The sequence below is a fragment of the Elgaria multicarinata genome, chromosome 15 (genome assembly GCF_023053635.1).
Source record: "Elgaria multicarinata webbii isolate HBS135686 ecotype San Diego chromosome 15, rElgMul1.1.pri, whole genome shotgun sequence".
NCBI classification, from domain to species: Eukaryota; Metazoa; Chordata; class Lepidosauria; order Squamata; family Anguidae; genus Elgaria; species Elgaria multicarinata.
The window spans coordinates 13,927,203-13,950,143 of NC_086185.1; the positions used below are offsets into that span (position 1 = coordinate 13,927,203).

At 48.0% G+C, this 22,941-nt stretch overlaps 1 protein-coding gene across 1 annotated transcript in view; it reads right to left on the reverse strand.

Annotated features, from left to right (window-relative positions):
• Window positions 1–210: 210 nt before the first annotated feature.
• The window catches only part of MPP1 (MAGUK p55 scaffold protein 1), a 38,046-nt gene continuing 15,315 nt past the window's right edge, over window positions 211–22,941 (reverse strand). The window contains exons 2-12 of the mRNA XM_063141884.1: window positions 17,345–17,488; window positions 15,913–15,991; window positions 13,867–13,952; window positions 12,450–12,518; window positions 9,305–9,501; window positions 7,496–7,602; window positions 6,017–6,097; window positions 4,310–4,390; window positions 2,936–3,138; window positions 2,354–2,428; window positions 211–1,556 (exon numbers count right to left, since the gene is read on the reverse strand). Of these exons, the coding sequence (XP_062997954.1) occupies window positions 1,380–1,556; window positions 2,354–2,428; window positions 2,936–3,138; window positions 4,310–4,390; window positions 6,017–6,097; window positions 7,496–7,602; window positions 9,305–9,501; window positions 12,450–12,518; window positions 13,867–13,952; window positions 15,913–15,991; window positions 17,345–17,488 (1,299 nt within the window). The 3' untranslated portion in view covers window positions 211–1,379. The remainder of the gene's footprint in view (window positions 1,557–2,353; window positions 2,429–2,935; window positions 3,139–4,309; window positions 4,391–6,016; window positions 6,098–7,495; window positions 7,603–9,304; window positions 9,502–12,449; window positions 12,519–13,866; window positions 13,953–15,912; window positions 15,992–17,344; window positions 17,489–22,941) is intronic.

A 22,941-nucleotide genomic window follows, 5' to 3' on the forward strand; every position in this document is an offset into this window, starting at 1 on the left:
AGTGCTATTTGGCAGGGGTTCACTGCTCGGAGACTGCGGCTTAGATTTCTCCGAAAGATGTGGTGGGCCGTATGCATTAACCAAAAGCTCTTCAGCTTAGCTCCAAATCTTGAGTTCCTCTACTATCGGCCTTTTTATTTTCCAAATGAGCAGTGGGGAGGAGTGTATGTCTGTGTGTGTGAGAGAGAGATAAGCCACAGAAGTCACACAATAGTTTAACACACTTTATTGCTGCTTGTTGTTTTCCCTGTAATGGACACAACCAACGGTCCCTATTGCACATCATTGGCTTTTTTTTTTTTTTTTTTGGCATCCTCAAAAACATGAGGCTTATTACATGTCCAGGCATTCTCCCTTTGGCCGCTGCTGCTAGTTACACAAAATGACCTTGTGTTAGATGTGGACAGCTATTTGAGCAACCCCCCTCCCCTAAATTGTGTTCGTGGGTGGAGGGAAGCGTGCAGGTGGAACAAAGTCACTCCATTAACTTTCTTAGTAGAGGCAAAAATGATGGGGCATTCTTGCATATCACAGGTGAGCTTCCCTAACTCATGAGAATATGTCAGGATCATCTCTACAGGTTACCCCATGCCGGTGCTGAGAAAAGTCAAGCTATGTCTCGATGATGGATTGTCTTTCCCGCATCCTCTTCCCCCGGCTTAAAAATAGGTAGCTGCTTCTCTGGTTTCCATGAACCTATTCCTCACAGCCATACCCTTTTCTGTCTCTGAGCTCAAACATCCAACTGCATATAGCTTTGGGCAGGTGACTGTCCACACACCTGGAAAATGGGATGCTAATCACTATATATGCCTATTCTTCCTACAGTAGGAGGAGCTGAGGTGTAAAATTCAAAGCACCATCCCCTCAACACTTATATGTGTAACACTGAGGGGGTGTTGGTTAAAAGAGCAGAAGTGTTTGTGGAAGGAGCCCCCTTATTCCCAGTGATGCCAAGAAATCAACAATTTTCCTAAACTGAGGCCGTCCTGTTCAATTTAAAACTGAAAAGAGCTCAGCTTTCCCCTCTTTACATTCACAGCTTATGGCTTTCACCCAGAAGGTGCTCTTAGTGTCAAGGTGTGAAGACACCCTTAGGGTCTTACAGGACAGACGTCCTAATTTATTGCCCCTGTTGCCAGAATTTGCAGGTGTGAGACCTGTCAGACAACAAATGCACACACGTCGTCTTCTGTGAGTGTTTGCGGCTGCAAGTTTGGGACTTTTGCCCTGGCAGTAACAGCAGCAGCTCTGAGGAAAGGGCAAAAGGGCTGTGCATTGGATGAAGCATAGGGCAGGGAAATGGGTGACCCTCCGGTGTCCTCAACATGCTGTTTTGAGGGGGTTCTGGGAGTTACTCCTGCCAGCACAGGGCCAGCTCAGTACACCCAGGAAACAGGAACCCACTGCAGAGAGCTGCAAGCACGCTCAAAGGCCGCCTGGAGTTGCTCAAGGCTCTCCTCCACACCGTTGTTCACCAGCGACAGGTCAAAATAGTGGGCGTATCGGCTCCGGATGGCCTCTGAATCCTTCTGAAGCTGTTGCAGGGTTTCTGACTGCACAGGAGGGGATGGGAAAAGGGTAGTGTTAGCAATGCGGGGTTCACAATTTGACCCAAACTCCTAGGTGGGGTGGGATAAATATGGGAAAGTTACTGCTCAGGTGCAACCTCTGATTTTGCAGTGTCACATACGGATTTTAAAAACGCCAAGGTAAATCCAGCTCCATTTTTCTTACTAGACTGCATGGTCCACTGATGGACTTTAAATTTATAAAGCAAGAGTTACACACTCAGGGTCACTTGCGGGGAAACTGCTCCGTGTTAAGTGACAGGGAGTGTGTACTCTGGCTGGATCAAATCAAGATCACAAAGCATTTTTTGCAAGGATCCCAGCAGCCCGCAAGGGGGGGGGGGGCACTAAGTTGTCCGTTGTTCACTGCTAGGGCTGTGCAGCACCACCACCCTGAAGCGCTTCAGGGCTTGATCCAGATCTTCTGGATTGGGCCCAAAGCGCCTTGGGTTGATCCAACCCTCCCCCGATCTGCTCATCCAGAGGGCCGGATCGAGATTCGGATGCCGTTTTGCCCGGATAGCCCCCCCTCCCTCCTTACCTGGCTTCACCCACCACCATACGGACCGTGGCGCCAGGTAAGCCCCCCTCCCCCCCACTTACCTTTGTCAATAGTGGTCCATAGCCCTATTCACTACTGAGGAGTGGACCCAGGAACTCGCTTTCTCTACGTTCAGAGTGTCCATATAGGAGACAGGCTGGACAAAACTAAATCAAACCCGCCTGCTCTCCCCCCAGAACTCAGTTGCACGTTTTAATGCTAATAGTGAGGGATCCCTTACCTGATCAGCCTTGTCCGGGGGAGCAATAAACACAATGAAAGGGGAGAACTCTGCAGTGTGGATGATCTTCAGGGTCTACCAAAAAGGGGATAAAATTGATCTCAAGTTAAAATGGCGGTCTGTGTGTCTTCTTTGTTACAGGGCTGTGCAAGACACTTCTAGACCATGACAGGCCTGCAGGATTTCATGTAAGAAACCTCTGAAATGAGGCTACAATCCCATTGCGTTTTGGAAAAAGCTTAGGAGAGTTAAACCAGTTTCAAGCCACTTTAAATATTGTGCCTTTAAAAAAAAAATTAAGAAAAGAGTGGCACGGGCCTTCATAAAGAGAAGCTGGCAGTCCCCCACCCCGTAAGATCAATGGCCGCATACCTAAGTGAAATAGTGCAGTGTTGATTTCTCTAGGTCACTTTGCTAAGGACTAATATTGCTCCTGCTCACCTGCCAATCTTCCTCTCCTACCTCTGATCCGCATCCCTTCTTCCCTTTTATGTACTTTTACAATGGGATCAAGGTCTAAAGATGCTCCCAGGTTTACAAATTGCCTCTACAAGGAAAGGGAGCCCTCGCTCACTGCCTTACCTGTGGCTCAATGTCCAGAATTGCGATTTTGTCCTGCTGGTGAATCTTGTGCACGGATTCAAATTTGGTACCAAACATATTACCCTGGTAACTCCCGAACTCCAGGAATTCATTGGCAGAGATGTCTTTAGTCATTTCCTCTGTGGAGACGAAGTGGTAGACTTTCCCATCCACCTCGGCCTTCTTCTGGGGCCGGGTGGTGTCTGCAGGAGAAAACAACAGTGGGCAAGGCGGAACCAGACTGCTGCAGAGGAAATGGCATTACTGGGGAATCTGGAGGACAGAGGCTACATCGGAGGCCGGAGGAAAAATAATTTTATCATCCCTATTTGCTGCTACTAGATTTTTTTTTAATCCTCTGCCACAAGAGGAGCAGCTTTTCCCAACCACGTGCCCTCCAAATGGATTGAACTGTAACTCCCATCATCACATGCTGGCTGAGGATGACGGGGGTTGGAGTCCAAACCACTTGGAGGGTGCCAGGTTGGGGATGGCTGAATTAGAATGTATCAAGGGCACTATGCTTTGAACGCCCCCAAGTCCAACACTTGAGCCACTAGGCCATGCTACGGGGCCGATTGTATGTTCTCAGGTAGATTCAAAAGGAGGGGGAACCTTTAGCTGAAAATGTTAACCACCTGGCAGCATTTGGAAAATACAAATTGGAACTCTCAAATTGCAAAAAAATATAATTTCAGACGCTTGATTTTGTAAGACAATAAAAATAAGTCCTTATCAAAAGTTGTTTTACACCCTCCAAAACCTCTAAGTGTAACTGTGCTCATAGTGGGAAACTTCCTTTTTTTTAAAAAAAAAAAAAAGGACACAAATTAGGAGAATATAGACAGGAATATTTACAAGCCAAATTTGGGAAACGTTTCTCTTCCCCCACCACGTAAGTTAATTTCATCCATGAAATTGGATTGTGATTGAGGCCTCTACGTCACTTGCTGAAGGTTCCAAGTTTAACCTCCAGTTAAAAGGGTCAGGGAAGGAGACCCTGGAAAGCATCTACCAGCTACAGAAGATAATAGTGGGCTACACAGATGAATAATACATTCTAGTTTCAAGCAGCCTCCTCCCTGTTTTAAACTTACTTTGCTCTAACGAAAGAAGCATTTTGAGACTTGTGTACATCCCTCCATTCTCCGGATTTGTCAAGGACAAGAGCCTGCATTAAGACCACCACCCTTCGTTTATGTCACCAACCAGCAGCCCGACATGAGCTCTAACACACCAGATGTGAGGCCAGTGGTCTTCTCCAGTTGGGACAGTGCGGCAATAAAGGTCCCAAGCCAGCAGCTTCCTGTAGCAGGAAGAAAGTTGGGCAAACTCCAAAACACAGTGGAACGCATCCTTCCTAGGCCCACTTACATGGAATGGGGTATCCAAACTTCTCAGGGTTCTTGCTGAGCAGGGTGTTCTTAATGTGGCTTCGGCCCACGCCACTGGCCCCTGGTCCAAAAAGAAGAGAAATAAATGGCAGGCACTCTGGATGAAGTCCCATTTTGTAAGCCTATGCGGCAGGGTCTTGCTATTTACTGTGTTATCTGTACAGCACTATGTACATTGATGGTGCTATATAAATAAATAATAATAATAATAATATAATTAAGTTAGGTGAAGGATGCATCGCAGTAGAGGCTAGCACATGACGAGGCCAGCCTCTTCTGCCCTTTACCTCTACTAAAATGACCACTGACCACCTTTGGCCGCAGCAGAAGTCACCTTACCTGGACCCCGCTCCACAGTCCACTTTTGCTCCAGAAAAAGGGGTCATTATTTATTGTATGCAACCTTGAGATTAAACTTCTCTCCCCAGCCCCTTCCTAAACATTTGCACCGCAAAGAACGGGAGTTACTGCAAGTACAAAACCTGGGCATGTTTAGCCTGGAGAAGAGAAGATGGAGGGGAGACATGATAGCACTCTTCAAATACTTAAAAGGTTGTCACACAGAGGAGGGCCAGGATCTCTTCTCGATCCTCCCAGAGTGCAGGACACGGAATAACGGGCTCAAGTTAAAGGAAGCCCGATTCCAGCTGGACATCAGGAAAAACTTCCTGACTGTTAGAGCAGTACGACAATGAAATTAGTTGCCTGGTGAAGTTGTGGGCTCTCCCACACTAGAGGCCTTCAAGAGGCAGCTGGACAACCCTCTGTCAGGGATGCTTTAGGGTGGATTCCTGCGTTGAGCAGGGGGTTGGACTCGATGGCCTTGTAGGCCCCTTCCAACTCTGCTATTCTATGATTCTATGAACACCTTTTTAGTAAAGTGGAGGGGCTGGGCACTCAATAAGGGGACCAAGCCTGGTAGCAGGATGGAAGTTGAACAAGGTCTAGTTGCTCTACACAAGCAGGAGAAGCAGGTTGCAGGCTATATCACTTCAGACTTTTTGAACATGGTAAAAATGTCCATGCAAGTAGAAAGCTAGCACACCAGGAGAGGAGTGGGTTAAAATCCCTCTCCCTGCTATTCTAGTTGTTCATCTGCAGGGTGTTTTGTCTTTTGACAGTGTGCATGTGTGTTGTTTTAAAGTAATTTCCTCCATCTACGGTGTTCACAGCCCAATCCTATATTTCCTCAGAAGTAACTCCCATTAAGTTCAATGGGACTCCCAGGTAAGTGGGTATAAGATCACAGCCTAAATGGTGCAGTCGACTCTACCTTTCATTCTGCTGAATACATACATCAGACCCACACTTGCAGCCAAGCAGCACCAGTTCCTACTAAAACTCTTTGCTATGTGTCCAGGTAGATTTAAAGGCTGCAGGACTGTACCACTTTAGGCTGCTGGATGGCTCTTCCATACCCCAAAAGCCCTTGCACTTATGCAGTTTGATGTCAGGGGGAAGGGACCTGAGCCCAGTCTTTTCCCCAACTGACATTATGCGGCAGGTGTTTTATTATCCCTTCGTTATTTCATCAAAGCGTTTGCATCCTGGCAACGTATTGATTTAAGAACGTAAGAATTGCCATGCTGGATCAGAACAAGGGTCCATCTAGGACAGCACTCGGTACACACAGTGTCCAACCAGCCATTTAATGCTTACAAACCCTTCAATGTAATGAATCAGATACCTATAAGCACCAGGGTCTTCCGCTTGAAAGCCGGCAGCCTCACTACCTCCTCGTAAGACACCACGTCCAGCTGGTCAAAAACTAAAAGAATAAGAGAGAACCTTGAAGGAGCTTCAGGGGATATAAGGTCCCCCATCCTCTGTCCATCTCCCTTGTTCCACTCTCCAAGGCTGGGATTATGGCTGGTTTGTTATGAGGCCTGGTTCAGATGGCTAAGCCACAGTGGTTCAGCATTTTGAGCTAAACATCATGGCTTAGTGTTTTGTGTGAACCATGACTTAGCGTTGTGTTAACCATTCCTAACCCTGGTGGCTATATAAACTCAGTTTAATCATGCTCATGAGCCTTGTGTGGCGCAGAGCGGTAAAGCAGCAGTTTCTGCAGCTGAAATTCTCCCCACGGCCTGAGTTCGATCCCAGCGGAAGCTGATTCTCAGGCAGCCGGCTCAGGTCGGCTCAGCCTTCCATCCTCCCGAGGTCGGTAAAATGAGTACCCAGTTAGCTGGGAGAAAGGTAATCACGGCCGGGGAAGGCAACGGCAAACCACCCCGCTATAAGGCCTGCCAAGAAAATGTCAGCGAAAGCTGGCGTCCCTCCAAGAGTCAGTAATGACTCCGTGCTTGCACTAGAGATTCCTTTCCTTTCCTTTCCTTAATCATGCTCACTAACCATTTACTGCCTAACCATGGCTTAGCGTATTGCCTGAACAGGCCCAATGTATCAAATTCCTTCCAGCGAAAGGCCTCCCTGCAAGCCACTTAGTAAACGGAATTTAAAGGACTGCTTACCCAGACCAAATGCAAAACAGTACAGTGTCTAGAGCGTGATCATACGGCCCATGAACAAGCTGGGTGAAACATACCCAGCGCAACTGTGCCAAGCACCTGTGGCATCATTTCCACCTCTTCGCCACAAGTTGCTAAGAAAAAAAAAATGCAGCTTGCCAGGGATGTGCTAAAACAACCTTCCCCCATGGGGTTTCCTCCAGCTGTGCCAGACTACAACTCCCAGTAGCCATGCGGGGATGATGGGAGTTGCAATCCAATACAGCTAGAGGGCACCAGGTGCTAAAAGTTCACCAGAAGCATACGTGGCAAGCTGCCCCCCACCCCATGGGCACACACTGCATAGCGCAGCGTCCACCAGGCTTGTATGGTAAGCAGCCACTATGCACACGTTGGTCCTCGGGGTGCAAGAGGAATCAGCAACTGGCAGCTCCCGGGCCAAATCCAACCCTCTGGGGCCCCTCCACCTGTCCCTCCCAATTGCCAACCCTGAGGCAAGAGGGGTGCCTGTGGGCTGAGTCACTTTGGGGACTGGTGGGGCGAATTTGGCCCTCTGTCCTCCACCCTAATCTCAAAATGGCTGCCCAGTAAAACCAGGGTGTGTAGGAGCTGCGGAACACAAACACGGCTGTTTAACCTTCCTTACGGCTTATCCCAGTGCCCAAGAGGGAGCAGGGAGGAGGGGTAATACTCACTTGAGCTGTGTTTTGCCAGGTACTTGTCTTTGCATTTCTTCTTCTTTCCAAAAGGGCTGCAGCTCTGGGCCTCGCTGGGGTTGCCCTGGGTCACGCTGGCAACACGCCTGCAGGAAGGGATGGTGTTGCAATAAAAGGAAGTAAAATACCAGAGTGGGACCTCGCCTTTCCCAGACCCTTCACTTTCTCTCACCTCTAGCACTAACAGGGATCTTTGCGGGGAGGGGGTCCTAATGGACAAATTCATCAAGCGAATCGGCTCTGCCCTGCGGGGTCTGGGGAGAGGAACACACATTTGGGGGCTCCCTGGGAAATCAAATGAAAGGGTACGATGTTCTCCAGGAATGCCACGTACACAAAGAGAAGTGCAAGAATTTGTGGTTCAAACTGAGGCAGCATTGGCTGCCTCGGCCATCTGAGATCCAGCGGGTGGTTACTGGGGGGGTCGAAGGAAGGGCCTTCTCAGTGGTAGCTTCTTCCTCGGCTGTGAATTGCTCTCCCTACCGGGGCTCTCCTGGTGCTGACTCTGATGTCATTTCGGCGATAGGCAAATACCGTTTTTACTTTAACCTGATTTGTGTGTGTTTTCCTGACGATTGTTTTGGCCTTTTAAATGGGGTTTTCTTTAAAAAGCTGTCTTTTGTTTTTACACTGTTTTATTGGAATTTGGAATCTTTGTAAGTCGCCCTGGGCATTTTCTGAAGGGTGAGCAAATACCAGGAAAGATAAGATAAAAAGCAATCCTGTTAAAAGTGAATCATAATCACGGGTTTTATACAATACTAGTCTTGGCGACAGACAGAAAGCGAAACGCAGATACTGTGTTTTAAGTCAATCCTTCTGTGTGAATTGTTTGCTTGTTTATAGTTTGGGTAACTTACATGCTTAAAAACACTCCAAACCTTGTTTCACAATGTAGCTTGGCGCCTTCCAGGTCTTTTGGACTGGCCATCGGCCATGCCGGCTGAAGCTTATGGGAACTGTAGTCCAAAAGATCTGGAGGACACCAGGTTGCCTATCACTTAGATTATTTTTCAGAAGCCACGTATCAGTACTGTTGCATTCCCACTCACCGTGTATTGGGGGCTTGATTGCCATACAAATGCAATGGGGCAGGAGAAAGAAGAGAATTTGTTCCCCCAGGGAATTAATGAAATTAATGTACAAATTAATGAAGTAGCACTGACTAGAGCAGACCACAAGCAACGTCAGGTCTAGCTAGTTGAAGTTCTAATAGGAAACTTTGCACATTGTTGCAATCCTATACATGTTTAGATAGAAAAATGTACTATCTTCCTTGACTGACCAGCCAGATTTTATCAGTGCTCTGTGGTGTGTTTTTAAAAAATCTATTTTTAACGTGGTCTTTTCTTTCTTGTATGATTTTATCTTTTCATAGAATCATATAATCATAGAATAGCAGAGTTGGAAGGGGCCTACAAGGCCATCGAGTCCAACCCCCTGCTCAATGTAGGAATCCACCCTAAAGCATCCCTGACAGATGCTTGTCCAGCTGCCTCTTGAATGCCTCTAGTGTGGGAGAGCCCACAACCTCCCTAGGTAGCTGATTCCACCGTCGCACTGCTCTAACAGTCAGGAAGTTTTTCCTGATGTCCAGCCGGAATCTGGCTTCCTTTAACTTGAGCCCGTTAATCCGTGTCCTGCACTCTGGGAGGATCGAGAAGAGATCCTTTTATTGTTCACTGTTCCAGAATCTGTTTAAGATGCTGTATATAAATGCTGTACGGAAGGAATTAACCAGATAGATTGATTGATGGATAGATCATCTGATAGCCAGATGGGACATACCATTCTTGTAACTCCAGGGAGGGGATGAGGCCAGCCGATCCGTTGGGGGAGCTCTCCACCCGGCCTTGCCACCAATTACTGTCGTCCTTGTTGATGATCTCAATGACGTCGCCCGTTTGGAACTTCAGCCCCGCTTCTTTGCAAGGGATCAGGTTGTCCTTCCGGGGGTCATAGTCAAACTGGGCTCTCATGAACATCTGTAGCAAGAGGGAGGTCAAGACTCATCTGAGCAACAAGCTTCTATTTGCTGGAGGTTAGCACTGTTCAGTTAGGCAAGGGAGACTGGAGATGTAAGGAACAGCCCAAATTAGGGAAGAAAAGATAGGCAGGAACCTTAGAATCATAGAATAGGAGAATTGGAAGGGTCCTACAAGGCCATTGAGTCCAATCCCCTGCTCAATGCAGGAATATCCACCTTAAAGCATCCCTGACAGATGGTTGTCCAGCTGCCTCTTGAAGGCCTCTAGTGTGGGAGAGCCCACCACCTCCCTAGGTAACTGGTTCCATTGTCGTACTGCTCTAACAGTCAGGATGTTTTTCCTGATGTCCAGCCGGAATCTGGCTTCCTGTAACTTGAGCCGGTTGTTCCGTGTCCTGCAGTCTGGGATGATCGAGAAGTGATCCTGGCCCTCTTCTGTGTGACAATCCTCTTAGTGAAATCCACAGTATCACTCAAACTCCCCCCAATGTTAGCCAAATCAGACACACACACCTTCTGAAAACAGTAGCTAAAGAAACCAAGACAAAAGTTAAGGAATAAAAGAGGTGCCCCTCTGTAATCCTAACCCTTCTTCCCTCACTCTCCAACATGAGCACATTCAAACAAATGAATGTTTATCCCATCTGAATTCTGCCGAACAAGCTCAGACATTCTATTTATTACATTTTGAATTATTATTATTATTATTATTATTATTATTATTATTATTATTATTATTATTATTATTATATCCTGCCCTTCCTCCAAGGAGCCCAAGGCAGCATGCACGGTTTTTGTGGGTGCTCTCACAAAATGGCTGCCACTGGGGGCACATTACCCTTTCACAAAATGGCTGCCGTGGTGGGCGTGGCTGGTCAGAACACAGGCATTTCCCAGCAAGAAAACTGGTGAGACTAAAAGAAAAGCAACATGCCCAAAAACCTAGAGACAAGAGATAGGGGCTGGGCTCTGTAACACAAAACCACTCATTTGAACCCCAATAAAGGTGGTGAAGAAGCATGTCATTTGCTTTGCAACATGGTAGCCCCCCAGGCTTTTTTCCTTAAAAATGTAATTTTTAAGAAAACCCAGGGATCCTGGGTTTTGTCAAGAGAGAGGTCTTCAAGTACATTGGTGCCCATATTGGGGATTCCCAGTTCTACGTACAAAGCACTGCTCTACTGCTGAGCTCCACCCCCTTTCCAGTCTTCCTGCATACCCTGGGGAACATGACCCGCCCTCCAGAAAACTGCTGCTGGCCCTCCGTGCTCCTCCCACTCCATGCCGGATGCCCCCATTAGCCTCGGGCCCTGAAACAGGGCCTTTTCAGCTGTGGCGCCCAAGATCTAGTGCTCGCTTTTAGTGCTCGCAGAGTCCGTTTTATTCCAGCAAGCATCTGCAGAGTTCCCTCAGCACAGGTTTGGAGGCTGAGGGGCACCGCGAAAAGACTGCGGCCCAAAGGCAACAACATCATAAAAACATTTTAAGAATGGAACTCCGCAGATGCTTGCTGGAATAAAACTGACTCTGTGGCCCGGTTAAAAGCAAGCACTAGGTCTTGGGCACCACAGCTGAAAAGGCCCTGTTTCAGGTCCCGGACCGCCCTGTCCCCGATGGAAGGGGGACTCCAAGCAGAGCCTCAGAAGCCGTGTAAAGTTGGTGGGGCAGCAGGCATCTGCGGAGGAAGGTGATCCTTGAGCTCCTTACATCACCATACTCCTCCCACGCTGGAGATGCCCATCAAAGCCCCACCCTCAAACCACTGCAGATCCTTCACTGAAGCCGCTAGCTTCTGGGCTTTCGCAAGATGTTTCTCACACACGCCCAAGCCCGCAGAATACATTTCTCACGCACCTTTCCGCCCCCCTCCCGGCACAGCAATTGTACTTTTTAACCATTATGTGACCAAAAGAAATGAAGAGGGGGAAGCTTTTCCTAGCACGGCGACCTGGCAATGAGAACAACTCCCGTTTCTTAACTTCCCCTTGTGATGCGGCTGTTCAGAAGACCCATCAACCCTAAAGCATTATAAGATGGACATCACAAGGATGGAGGGGAAGAGGCCATGGTGGCAAATTTTGCGTAAAAGGGAGGAGCTATGCTGCCGTTGGGAGGAGCCTTAGCCTGGCTCCACCCATGCGGTCCAGAGCCTCTTGTGTATTCAGAGATAGATTCCTTCTGACGCTGGAGGTTCTACTTAGCTGTCACAGCAAATACCCACTGATAAAAACAATTCTTCTCCATAAACGCATCTAATTTTCTTATAAAGCGATCTAAGCTATTGAGGGTTACCAGGCAGAGATGTGCAGAGGGGAGGGGGGCTGAAGCAGAATAGGATTCCCCGTTGCCAGGCTTAGCATCACCCTTTACCCCTCCCCATGACTAAGTAGAAGAAGAGTTATGGAAAGAAAGAGGGGAGTGGAGAAAAGCAAATATGCACCCATTTTACATCGCAAGGGCGGGATTTTCTTTGGTACAGAATTTTGGCTCAAAGGCACAGTATTTTGACTTAGAGCTCCATCACACCAGGCTCCCGTGACGCCCACCTTTTAGTCTGCTATCGCAGCGAAGGATGACGTTGACTACGTCCTGCTGTGATTGCGGTTCTTCCCCCACTCTTGGCGACGTATTTTGCCCCTCGGAAAATGCGATTCTTCATGAACTCCGAGCGGCCGCTGGGGGCGCGGAAGGTTGACGAAGAGCAGAGCCGCCTCCCTCGGCAGCCCCCAAGCGAGCACCGCGGAGCCTGGCCCAGCCCTCCCGGAGTGTGCGCCGGAGCAGGGCGGAGGCTGGCGTGATGGAGCTCAACAACAACAGCTTTCATACGCTATGGGATAATTCAAGGGCAAACGGGTAGGTGTGATCAACCTCTTAGATTCCTGAAGCCCATACAAAGCCCGGCGTCGACCCCACAAAGTTCGCTCTGAAGGTGGAAAGTCCTCCTACCTGGAGGGCGGGAATGCGGCTCTGCTGGTTGGGAATGACCTTTAGGGAGACCGTCCCCTTGGTTTCTTTCTAGTGGATAAAAGGAAAGGAAGAGAATCAACCTTTGGAGCAGGAAGCGGCTTCCTGCCTTCCAGCGGCCATGGCTGGCTGTGGATGATGGGTGTTGCAGTCAACGCATCTGGAGGGCACCAGGTTGGGGAGGGATATGATCTAGAACCGGATCATAGGACTAGGATCCCAAATTCTTTTAGTTCAGCTGCCCAAACTGGGAACACCATTGGGAGCTTGGAGTTGTTTCCAAAACCTCAGAGCCATGGGATTCCCCCACCGTATAGGGAAGGTAGGGTAACCATATGAAAAGGAGGACAGGGCTCCTGTATCTTTAACAAATGCATAGAAAAGGAACTTTCAGCAGATGTCATTTGTATAGATGGAGAACCTGGTGAAATTCCCTCTTCATCACAACAGTTAAAGCTGGAGGAACTATACTAGAGTGACCAGATTTAAAAGAGGGCAGGGCACCTGCAGCTTTAACTGGTGTGATGAAGAGGGAATTTCACCAGGTTCTCCATCTATACAAATGACACCTGCTGAAATCCCCTTTTCAATACAACTGTTAAAGATACAGGAGCCCTGTCCAACTTTTCATGTGGTCACCCTAGGGAAGGCCCACTTGCGAACTCTAGGAAGATCCAAAAGCCCATTTCTAAACCGCACCTAGCATTCCTTCCACCCTCTCCAAATTGTACTGAACACAAAGCCAGTGATGCAAAGGAGGAGCGAGAGAGCGAAAATCTCTTCTGAAGCCATGGGAGATATTCAGAGCCGAAAGAGATGCAATTGCAGAAACCCACAACTGGATCCCCCGACTTCCCCAATCTCGTTAAAAGCAGCTTGCGGGGGCAGAGGATCCAATTTTAACTGGCACAGCACAGCTGGGGAGAGGCTGCTTAACCCTTTCTTTTCCCCCAGTGCTGCTTCCTTTATTAAAATTCCACTCCTCGCCAGAGCTGCTTTTAGCCACACTGGAAGAAAGAGGACAGATACTTGTATGTTGACTATCTTTCCACTCCCCGCTGGGGGTGGAACTAACAGCAACTTCTTCAGGGGGGAGGATTTTGGCCAACGAAACCCACTCTACTCTCCAGTGGTGCTGCTCTGAATTCTCTTAAAGCTTTACCTACCAGCAGTAAGAGTTTTAAGCAACAATTTATTGTGTTTTGATCCCACTCACTTTTCTTTGGCCCCGCCTCCACAGGAATGCTAGACCCCTCCCCCGAGAGTTTCTCTGAATTGAATTCGGCCCACAGACTGAAAGAGGTTCTGCGGCCCTGCGCTAAGAGAAATATAGCTACGCCCGGTTTCTGCTCCCTAGGTGGAAGCTGAAAGTCCCTCCTTCCCTGGCCCCAGTACCTACCAGTATCTTCTGCAGCTGGTCTACGGAGTGGTTGGCGACACTTTTCCCATTGATTTCTAGGATCTCGTCCCCCATGTGAAGGGAGCCTGCCAGGGGAGACATGAACTCGTGAAGCAAGGCAGACGTTGGCTCAGTTCAGACAACTCGTTTCTCAATGGTGGTTTTAGAAGTCCACGGTGGAATTTTGACACCACCGTTGAGAAATGTGTTGTCTGGTGGGAAAACCCCACCCTACGGTGGAGTGTTTTTGGAAAACACTCTGCGCTGAATATCCACGCTGCGCAGAGGAGAGTTCCTGCACAACCGTTGTGTGCTTTATGGTGGGCTCCGTGGAGTTTTCCGTTTCGTTGACTTTTCCCACTGGCTACAAAGTTCTCTGGCAAGAGCGGAGAAAGGAGTGAGTGCCGCTCTAGGAGAGCTGCTGGGATTGTTTTTTCGCAGCAATGGCTGATGGGATACCATCGGGAGGACCGGGGGAGGAGAGAGGGGTGGAGGAACTCAACTCCACGGTAGCCTACAGTCACACAACGGTGGAGTTAGAGTACGTTGTGTGGGGAGAACCTCCTAAAAACTCAACCGTTGAGTGGAGTTTTCACACTGCGTTGACTGAACTGAGCCACTGACTGGGCAGTGCCAATAACAACAGAGGCAACCCAAGCTCTCTCTGGTTCACATTGTGACTCTTGTCTGCAACGGCCACTGATGGAATTTGCTTCCTTGCAGGGTTGAAGAAACTCCTTAACAAAGCGGCTGTCCAGATGCTGATGGACTGCAACTCCCGTCAGTCCTAGCCAGAAGAGTTAATGGTGAAGGATTATGGGAATTGCAGTTCTACAACGTTATTAATTATTATTATCGCTACTTCATTTATATCCCATCTTTCTTCCATCATGGAACTCAAGGAGCCTCTACATGGTTCCAAGGTGGTCTCCCCTCCAAGCAGTGACCAGACCCAGACCTGCTTAGCTTCAGAAAGGTGGCTGCATCCTCTGGAAGGCTACAACTTCCCGGTCCTGTTCTATACTTCCATCACTATAAGAACCAGGGGAAATTTTGTGAGCTACACAGGCCCAGCAGATGGGTGTTGTTGTTGTTTTTAAAAGTACACAGCTCTAATTGCAGGTAGTTTTTGTGAACCGCCCAGAGAGCTTCGGCTGTGGGGCGGTATATAAATGAAATAAATAAAATGTAATAAATAAAATAAATAAACATGTTCAACTCAGAAACTGCACATTCCTTGACTGATAAAGCAAACGGCCGCGTTCTTTTCTACTTTCCCTCCCTCCCACGAAGAGTGCATGTGCCAGCTTTCCCCAACCTGGTGCTCTCCAAATGAGTTGGACTACAACCCCCACCATGCCCAGCCTGTATGGCCATTGGCCTTCACTGGGGACGATGGCCACTGTAGTCCAACACACCTGGAAAGGGGCCAGCGTGGCGAAGGCTGGCATATCCTCCAAAGGCTTTGGGAAACGGTTCGCTCTTGAACTTTTTACCGCCGCTCAGAGCTTGACCCTCTCGTTCTCCTGCTTTCGCTCCGGGCTGGGAGCAAGGCAGCCTTATCCTGTTTGAAGCCTTCCCCAGCTTGGCGCCCTCCAGTTGTGTCCCATCATCCCCAGACCAGCAGGACCATTGGCCTTCATTGGGGATGATGGGTGTTGTAGTTCAACACATCTGGAAGGTGCCAGTTTGAGGGACAGCTAGTTTAAACTGGATCTCAGATGCCCACTCCTTGATCTCCGACACGAGGAACACAGGTCTACGCTGACTTGTCATCATACAACCACACCTTTTCTCCCAGTCCCTAAAACATCTCCACTGTAAAGACCAAGGTGCTGTCACGTATCCTCCGTTCCCTCTAATAGCAGAGAAGGGGAGAGTCAACGTCGCTACGGAGGAGACTCATCAGATTCCGGGGCAGGAGAAAAAGAAATTGCCTAAAACTTGACGGAGGAAAGGAACACGTCAGCTGTGTAGCAGGGCTAGCCCCCAAAATGTGGATGCTGCGGGGGATATGTTTCTCCCAGGCCTGCTTCTGCGCTTTACCTTGCCTGTGAATCATGCCCCCATGGAGGATCCTGGCCACCATGCAGCTCTTCTTCTCATTCAGCTTCAGCGTGATGCCCTGGAACAGACAGCAAAGTCTGTGACAATCTGGACTGAGACTGCAGTACACGGGAGGCCCGGCTTCTCTGCAGAAGCATTCCTTGGCCCACCTCTGTACTGGAACTGCCTGTCATGTTTCTCAGAACCTCCTGCCTTCTTGGGAGACAATCACGAGGCCTGCTAAGTAATCCACAAAGCTTTATTCAAGCAATAAACATCTCTTTCCACCGGAAGAGACTCTAATCTCTAGGAACTTTCCCCTAGGCAAAACTATGCAAACTAAACAAGACAATTGTCCTTTCGAGAAGAATGGAAAGCTCTTTCCCAAGTCTCGTTAACTTCAGAGAGAGTAGTTCTGATGGGATGCCAGCTGGGCAGACTTTCTCTCGCCTTCCTTTAGCTCCACCCATTTTAGTCTGCGGCATACTCTAGGATCCGCTAACCTCTCCATGCTCTCCCACTTGGAAGAATATTGGCTTCCCACTGACTGTGTATTGTTTGCCCTTGAGTAGATTAGCTCTGGAGAGGGTTCACTCCCAGATGGTGAAGAGCCCGTGAGAGCTTTCTCCCCCACTGGTACAGGCTGGCCTGTTCCTGGCACCGACTCCTCTACTTCAGAGTCTGATTCTGATTGATCACCTGAAACACCTTCTTCCAACCCAGGGGGAGCAGGGCTAGACATGACACTGCCCTACTAGACTCATCCAGGAGGGCAGACTCTTGGCCTGACTCTAACAGCTGCCAGATGATGCTCTTCTCTCTAAGCTCAGCCTTCCTCAACCTGGTGTCCTCCAGATGATTGGACTTCAACTCCCATCATCCCCTGCCAGCTTGGCCAATGGTTAGCAATGCTGTGAGCTGTAGTCCAAAACATCTGGAGGGCATCAGGTTGGGCAAGGCTGCTCTAGCTTTTGCCCTGGGAAGCTCCTTCCATAGCTGCAAGAGAGTGGGTGTGGAGCATTACCTAAGTTCCCGTCTTGAGAGCCAAACTGAACGTGGAAGCAGATCAGGACCGTGGTGATTCGGGAGCAAGAATTTAAGCTCCTCCCCTGCCAGTTTTCACCCCAACATTCTAAACATCAATAGAGTTTTTTGGGGATCTTTTTTTAATTCCACCCCCCTCTCCAAATGCTGGAATTTGGGGACAAAAATGGGGGAACTTAAATCCCCCCCCTCTCCCAGAGTGCTATGGCCCTGATCTGAATCATGGCAGTGCACGTTTACACTAAAGCAAATAAGCAGATTTGGCTTATATCACATTTGAGGGACGTTTCATTTGCCTCTCCGAGTCTGCTTTAAAGGGGGCAAGAGAGCTATTTTCGCCAGCACCTGGAACTGCATAGTTTAAGGCCCTCTCTCCCCGTCAGCTCACCATGGGCTCTTCCGTGACCTTCTCAAACTGGATGAACCTCATTTTCCGCACCTCCCGGCCATTCATGTGGGCCGGGCTGCCCAGCATGGCTGAGCCGTTGGTGTAAATGTCCTCTGTCACTGCATTCAACGGGCACGGAACGGCCTGTGAGGGCAAAGAACAAAACCCAGGTTTAGGAGCAATGCCCAAGAGGCCCTGCCGCGTTTTGGACTCCCAGGAGGCAGTCTGAGCAGGAAGCTTCAGTCTACAACTCGGCTGTCTTCTCCTTCCTTCCCCCCTTGAACTGGTGTCACACTCTTGACAGTAGCTGCTGGGTCCTGAACACAGCAGGGACTTCAGTTTTGTTTCCCTGGTCGCATTATATTCCCTCAAAAGAACGTAAGAAGAGTCGTGCTGGATGAGACCAAGTCCCTACCAAGTCCCGCACTGTTCCCCATAGTAGATAACCAGCCATTTGTGAGGAGCCCACAAGTAGGACATAAGTGCAACAGCACCATCCAGATCATGTTCTCCAGCAACCGGTATACAGAGGCATAATGCTTCAGATATTGGAACCAGTATACTGTATAGCCATCATGACTAGTCGCCATTGATAGCCTCATTCTCCATGAGTTCATTTAATCCCCCTTTAAAGCCATCCAGGTTGGTGTCCATCACTACACCTTGTGGAAGTGAATTCATAGAATGGTAGAGTTGGAAGGGGCCTCTAAGGCCATCGAGTCCAACCCCCTGCTCAATGCAGGAATCCACCCTAAAGCATCCCTGACAGATGCTTGCCCAGCTGCCTCTTGAAGGCCTCAAGTGTGGGAGAGACCACAACCTCCCTAGGGAACTGATTCCATTGTTGTACTGCTCTAACAGTCAGGACGTTTTTCCTGATGTCCAGCTGGAATCTGGCTTCCTGCAACTTGAGCCCCTTATTCTGTGTCCTGCACTCCGGGAGGATCGAGAAGAGATCCTGGCCCTCCTCTGTGTGACAGCCCTTTAAGTATTTGAAGAGTGCTATCATGTCTCCCCTCAATCTTCTCTTCTCCAGGCTAAACATGCCCAGTTGTTTCAGTCCTTCTTCATAGGGTGACTGAAGCCATCCAGGCTGGCAGCCATCACTACACCTTACGGAAGTGAATTCCATAGTTTAACTCTGCACTGGGTAAAGAAGGACTTCCTTTTACCTGTTCTGAATCTCCCACTATTCAGCTTCATTTGATAGTCCTGGGTTTTAGTATTATGAGACAAGGAGAAACACTTTGCCTGATCTCTAAACCCTGCATAATTTCATATGCTTCTATCCTGTCCCCACCTTGCTAGCCCCTGATAGTTTTGGTTGCTGTTTTCCCAGTTCTACAATATCCTTTCTGAGGTGAGGTGACCAGAACTGTACACAATATTCCTCCCTTCTATCTTTTGTATGTGAGGAAACAGCCACTTTGAACGCATTCAGCAGTTCCTGAAAACATTAAGGTCTTTACAGGTTGAGCACAGGTGGGGTACAGCAGATGTCCCAAAATACCAGATTTCTACAGGAAATCTTCCAGGTGCTTCTAGAACTCCAGCCCAGTTCTGTCTCAGGACCTTTTTCCTCTGAATCTAAATTGCTATTTCTTCACACTGATTCCTTGCTTATATTGGGTCAGATCCAGACTTAGGCCAGATCTGCACTGAGCAGGATATAGTGGTATGAAAGCAGTATATAAAAGGCAGGAGCCACACTACTGCTTTATAGTGATATTGAAGTGCACTGACAACTGTTGGGGCCCATGACCCATCTACACCAAGCAGGGTATAACACTATGAAAGCGGTACATGGCATGTGTCCACGGGCCCCAACAGTTGTCAGTGCACTTCAATATCACTTTAAAGCAGTAGTGTGGCTCCTGCCTTTTATATACCAATTTCAAACTGCTTTCATAGTGCTATATCCCGCTTGGTGTAGATCTGACCTATGTTATACCTAGAGTCGATCCATTGATTTCAATGGGTCTGCTCTATATATGACTGCATTTGGATCCAAGCCATTGAGTTTGGCTGTGTGTGGAAGAGTGGAGGGGAGAGGCATCCTATTCAGATCTTTGCTGGCCACAGATAAGGCCAGCCAGTTAGAGCCAGCAGCCTACTATTATGTTTCCATGGTAACCTCACCACATATAATAATTTACCTAACAGTGGATGTGCCTAGGCCAGACCTGTCTGGCAGATTTCGGGTCCATTAACCTTCTCTCAGAATCAAGAAGCCACGTGGTCATTTAATCCAACTCTCAATCTTATAACACTATGTTTACATCCATAAGGGACTTGCAATTAAAAAGAGCTGAAATCCTCACAATGCTGAATTCTGGGCTCCAATCTCACAGGTTGTGCTTGCACAAAAAATGCAGAACATATACTCGCCTGTCCATGAAGCCCCTCCCAAGAGAAGCAAGCTTTTACTTGAACCAGATTCCAAATCGGACATTCTGGGGCTGTTCACACAACACGCTAACCCACACTCAGTGGTTGAGTGTTGGTTGTTGCTGAATTGTGTGTTGTCTGAACCCAGGGCATTTTCTACAGGTTGGCTTGTTAACCACCCTGAACCATCCAACAACAAACCATGGATTCCCAGGGTGGGTTTGTTCAAGAAAAATAAGCCACATGGTTAATGAGCCAACCTGTGGAAAATGCCATGAGTTCAGACAACACGCTAACCCGCATTTCACCAATAACCCATGGTTCAACAACAACCCACACTCAACCACTGAGTGTGGGTTACCATGTTCTACAAACCCAGTCTCTGTATCTGACCTCTCAAAATATGTGGAGAGAGGCAGTGGGCCAAAAAACCCAGAAGAGATCTGATGGATGGTTTTGTTTTCATTTTAGCCAAAACTACTTTATTTTAGCTATGGAAGGGTTTCCACATTTGCTTGTTATGGGGCTATTAGGAGCCTTTGGTGGGAGGGATTTAGATCAGGCATGCAGAGCAGGGGGTGGAGATGATTAATACATGCACACACGCCCTGCATCACCGCTCTTATCAACTTCGGTACCTCTCTCCCATGGCTGCTTTGTCGGCACAAATGAAAACATCAAGAGATCAGATGACAGATGTCCAACAGCTCTCTGATTTTGGTCTAGTAATCACCACCAAAGCTCTTCCACGCCCAAAACCGCATTGCAAAGAACACCCCTAATCATACGGTTTAGCTCTTGCTGTTATCTCTTAGAAGCAGACAAAAGACGTAATGAAGTCACGATTTCGCTTGCTCAAGAGCACACAAACACACACACACACACACACGAACAAGTAACAGAGGAAGAAGTTGCTAGTCAGCCACCGGAAAACCTTATCTCATTCCAAGGCCGCTTTCAGCCCACAAGCTAGTTGTGGGGGAAAGAACTGGGCATATTTAAACAATGTTGACTCTTTTCCATCTCAGCCTCAGGACGGAAAGGTAGCTTGTGGGCTGGTGCCAGGTTCTCAAGGGGTTTAGAGATATGTCTCCTTCCTGTTGCTTCAGCCTCTCTTGAAAAATCAATCCATCTGCACCAGTCCAGGCCTTTAAAGAGTCATAAGAGCATAACGCTCTCTTTGCTGGATCAAGCCAAGACTCATGCAGCCTAGCCTTCGGTTCCCAATCGTAGCCTGCAAAACGACTCTGGAAACTCACAAGCCGGGCCCAACACCAATAGCGAATGTCTTTCTGGCATCCAAAGGTAGACTGTATCTAAGCACGGAGGTTCAATTTCACTCATATGGCCTATAGCCAGTGATGTAACTAGGAAATTTTAGGCCCTGGACATCCCAGTCTTGGTTGTGCCTGTGTGGCTTTAGATGGCTCTATGTGCATTACTTCAGTTCTGAAGCAAACAACTAACATTTCTCCACAACCCTGAGAATCCAGGCGTTACAACTGCTTCTATATACCTGATAAGTTAGAGACAGAAAACTGTTTTGCCAACTCATATTCTGCTGTGGGGCAACTTCAGGTGAGGGGGGGAACTTTTGAAGAACATGGAAAGAGGTGTTTAACCACGCACCTTATTTATTTATTGAGACCAGGGGTGGGTACTTGTGGACCTCCAGATGTTTTGGCCAACAAGTCCCATAATCCCTCACCATTGATTGCTGGCTGATGAGAGAGGTATATTTGGAGGGCCACAAGTTGCCCACCCAGATTTAGATATTTATACCTTCCCTTTCTTTAACAAATCATACTTAAGGCAGATTACAAATATATACACAACAATAGGGTGACCATATGAAAAGGAGGACAGGGCTCCTGTATCTTTAACAGTTGCATAGAAAAGGGAATTTCAGCAGGTGTCATTTATATATATGGAGAACCTGGGGAAATTCCTTCTTCATCACAACAGTTAAAGCTGCAGGAGCTATACTAGAGTGACCAGATTTAAAAGAGGGCAGGGCACCTGCAGCTTTAACTGGTGTGATGAAGAGGGAATTTCAGCAGGTTCTCCATATATACAAATGACACCTGCAGAAATTCCCTTTTCAATACAACTGTTAAAGATACAGGAGCCCTGTCCTCCTTTTCATATGGTCACCCTACACAACAACAAACTTTGAAAAGATCCTAACAACAAAATAGGGTGACCACATGAAAAGGAGGACAGGGCTCCTGCATCTTTAACAGTTGCATAGAGAAGGGAACTTCAGCAGGTATCATTTGTATATATGGAGAACCTGGTGAAATTTCCTCTTCCTCACCACAGTTAAAGCTGCAGGTGCCCTGCCCTCTTTTAAATCTGGTCATTCTAGTATAGCTCCTGCAGCTTTAACTGTGGTGAGGAAGAGGAAATTTCACCAGGTTCTCCATATATACAAGTTAAAGATACAGGAGCCCTGTCCTCCTTTTCATATGGTCACCCTACAATAAAACAAACAGCAGCAAGAAAAGGCATCATAAACAGCCAGGAGACAATGATAAATCCCTTCTTTAATGGGGCTGTTCCAATCAAATTATGAGTCCACCCTCCACAACTGCTTTTAGGTTTAAAAAAAAGCATTAGATCTGATAATGGATTTCCTGCATATAGTGTGATTTGGCTCAATGCACACACGCACACACAATTGGGGCCTCTCCAAGCTAACACAAATAAACCCAGATGTTCCTGATTAGATATTAGCCTCCTGGTTTTAATGCATCATTTAGTTGGCAGAGTTTGGCGCAGAAGAACGAATAGAGCAGCTGGAATATCCAGGGGAGGGAAAAGAGGAGACATAGCAGGCATCAGGAAAACTCCGAGAAGCGACATCACTCAGCAAGCGCTTTGAGCAGAAAGCAGCCCAGGTACAACATGTCCAACATAAGGATCAGATAGGAGCAGCTGATGGGAAAATATCTGCTGGACACCTAGAGTAGATCATACTGGGCTGAATCAATGGGGCGAATTCAGCATAAGGCACGTAAGAATATAAGAAGAGCCATGTTGCATCAGACCAAGGGTCCATCTAGTCTAGCAGTCTGTTCATACAGCTGCCTGTGGGGAACCCAGAAACAGGATATGAGTTAAACAGCACTCTCCTGCCCATGTTCCTCAGCAACTGGTGTACATATGCATACTGCCTCTGATACTGGAGGTAGCACATAACCATCAGG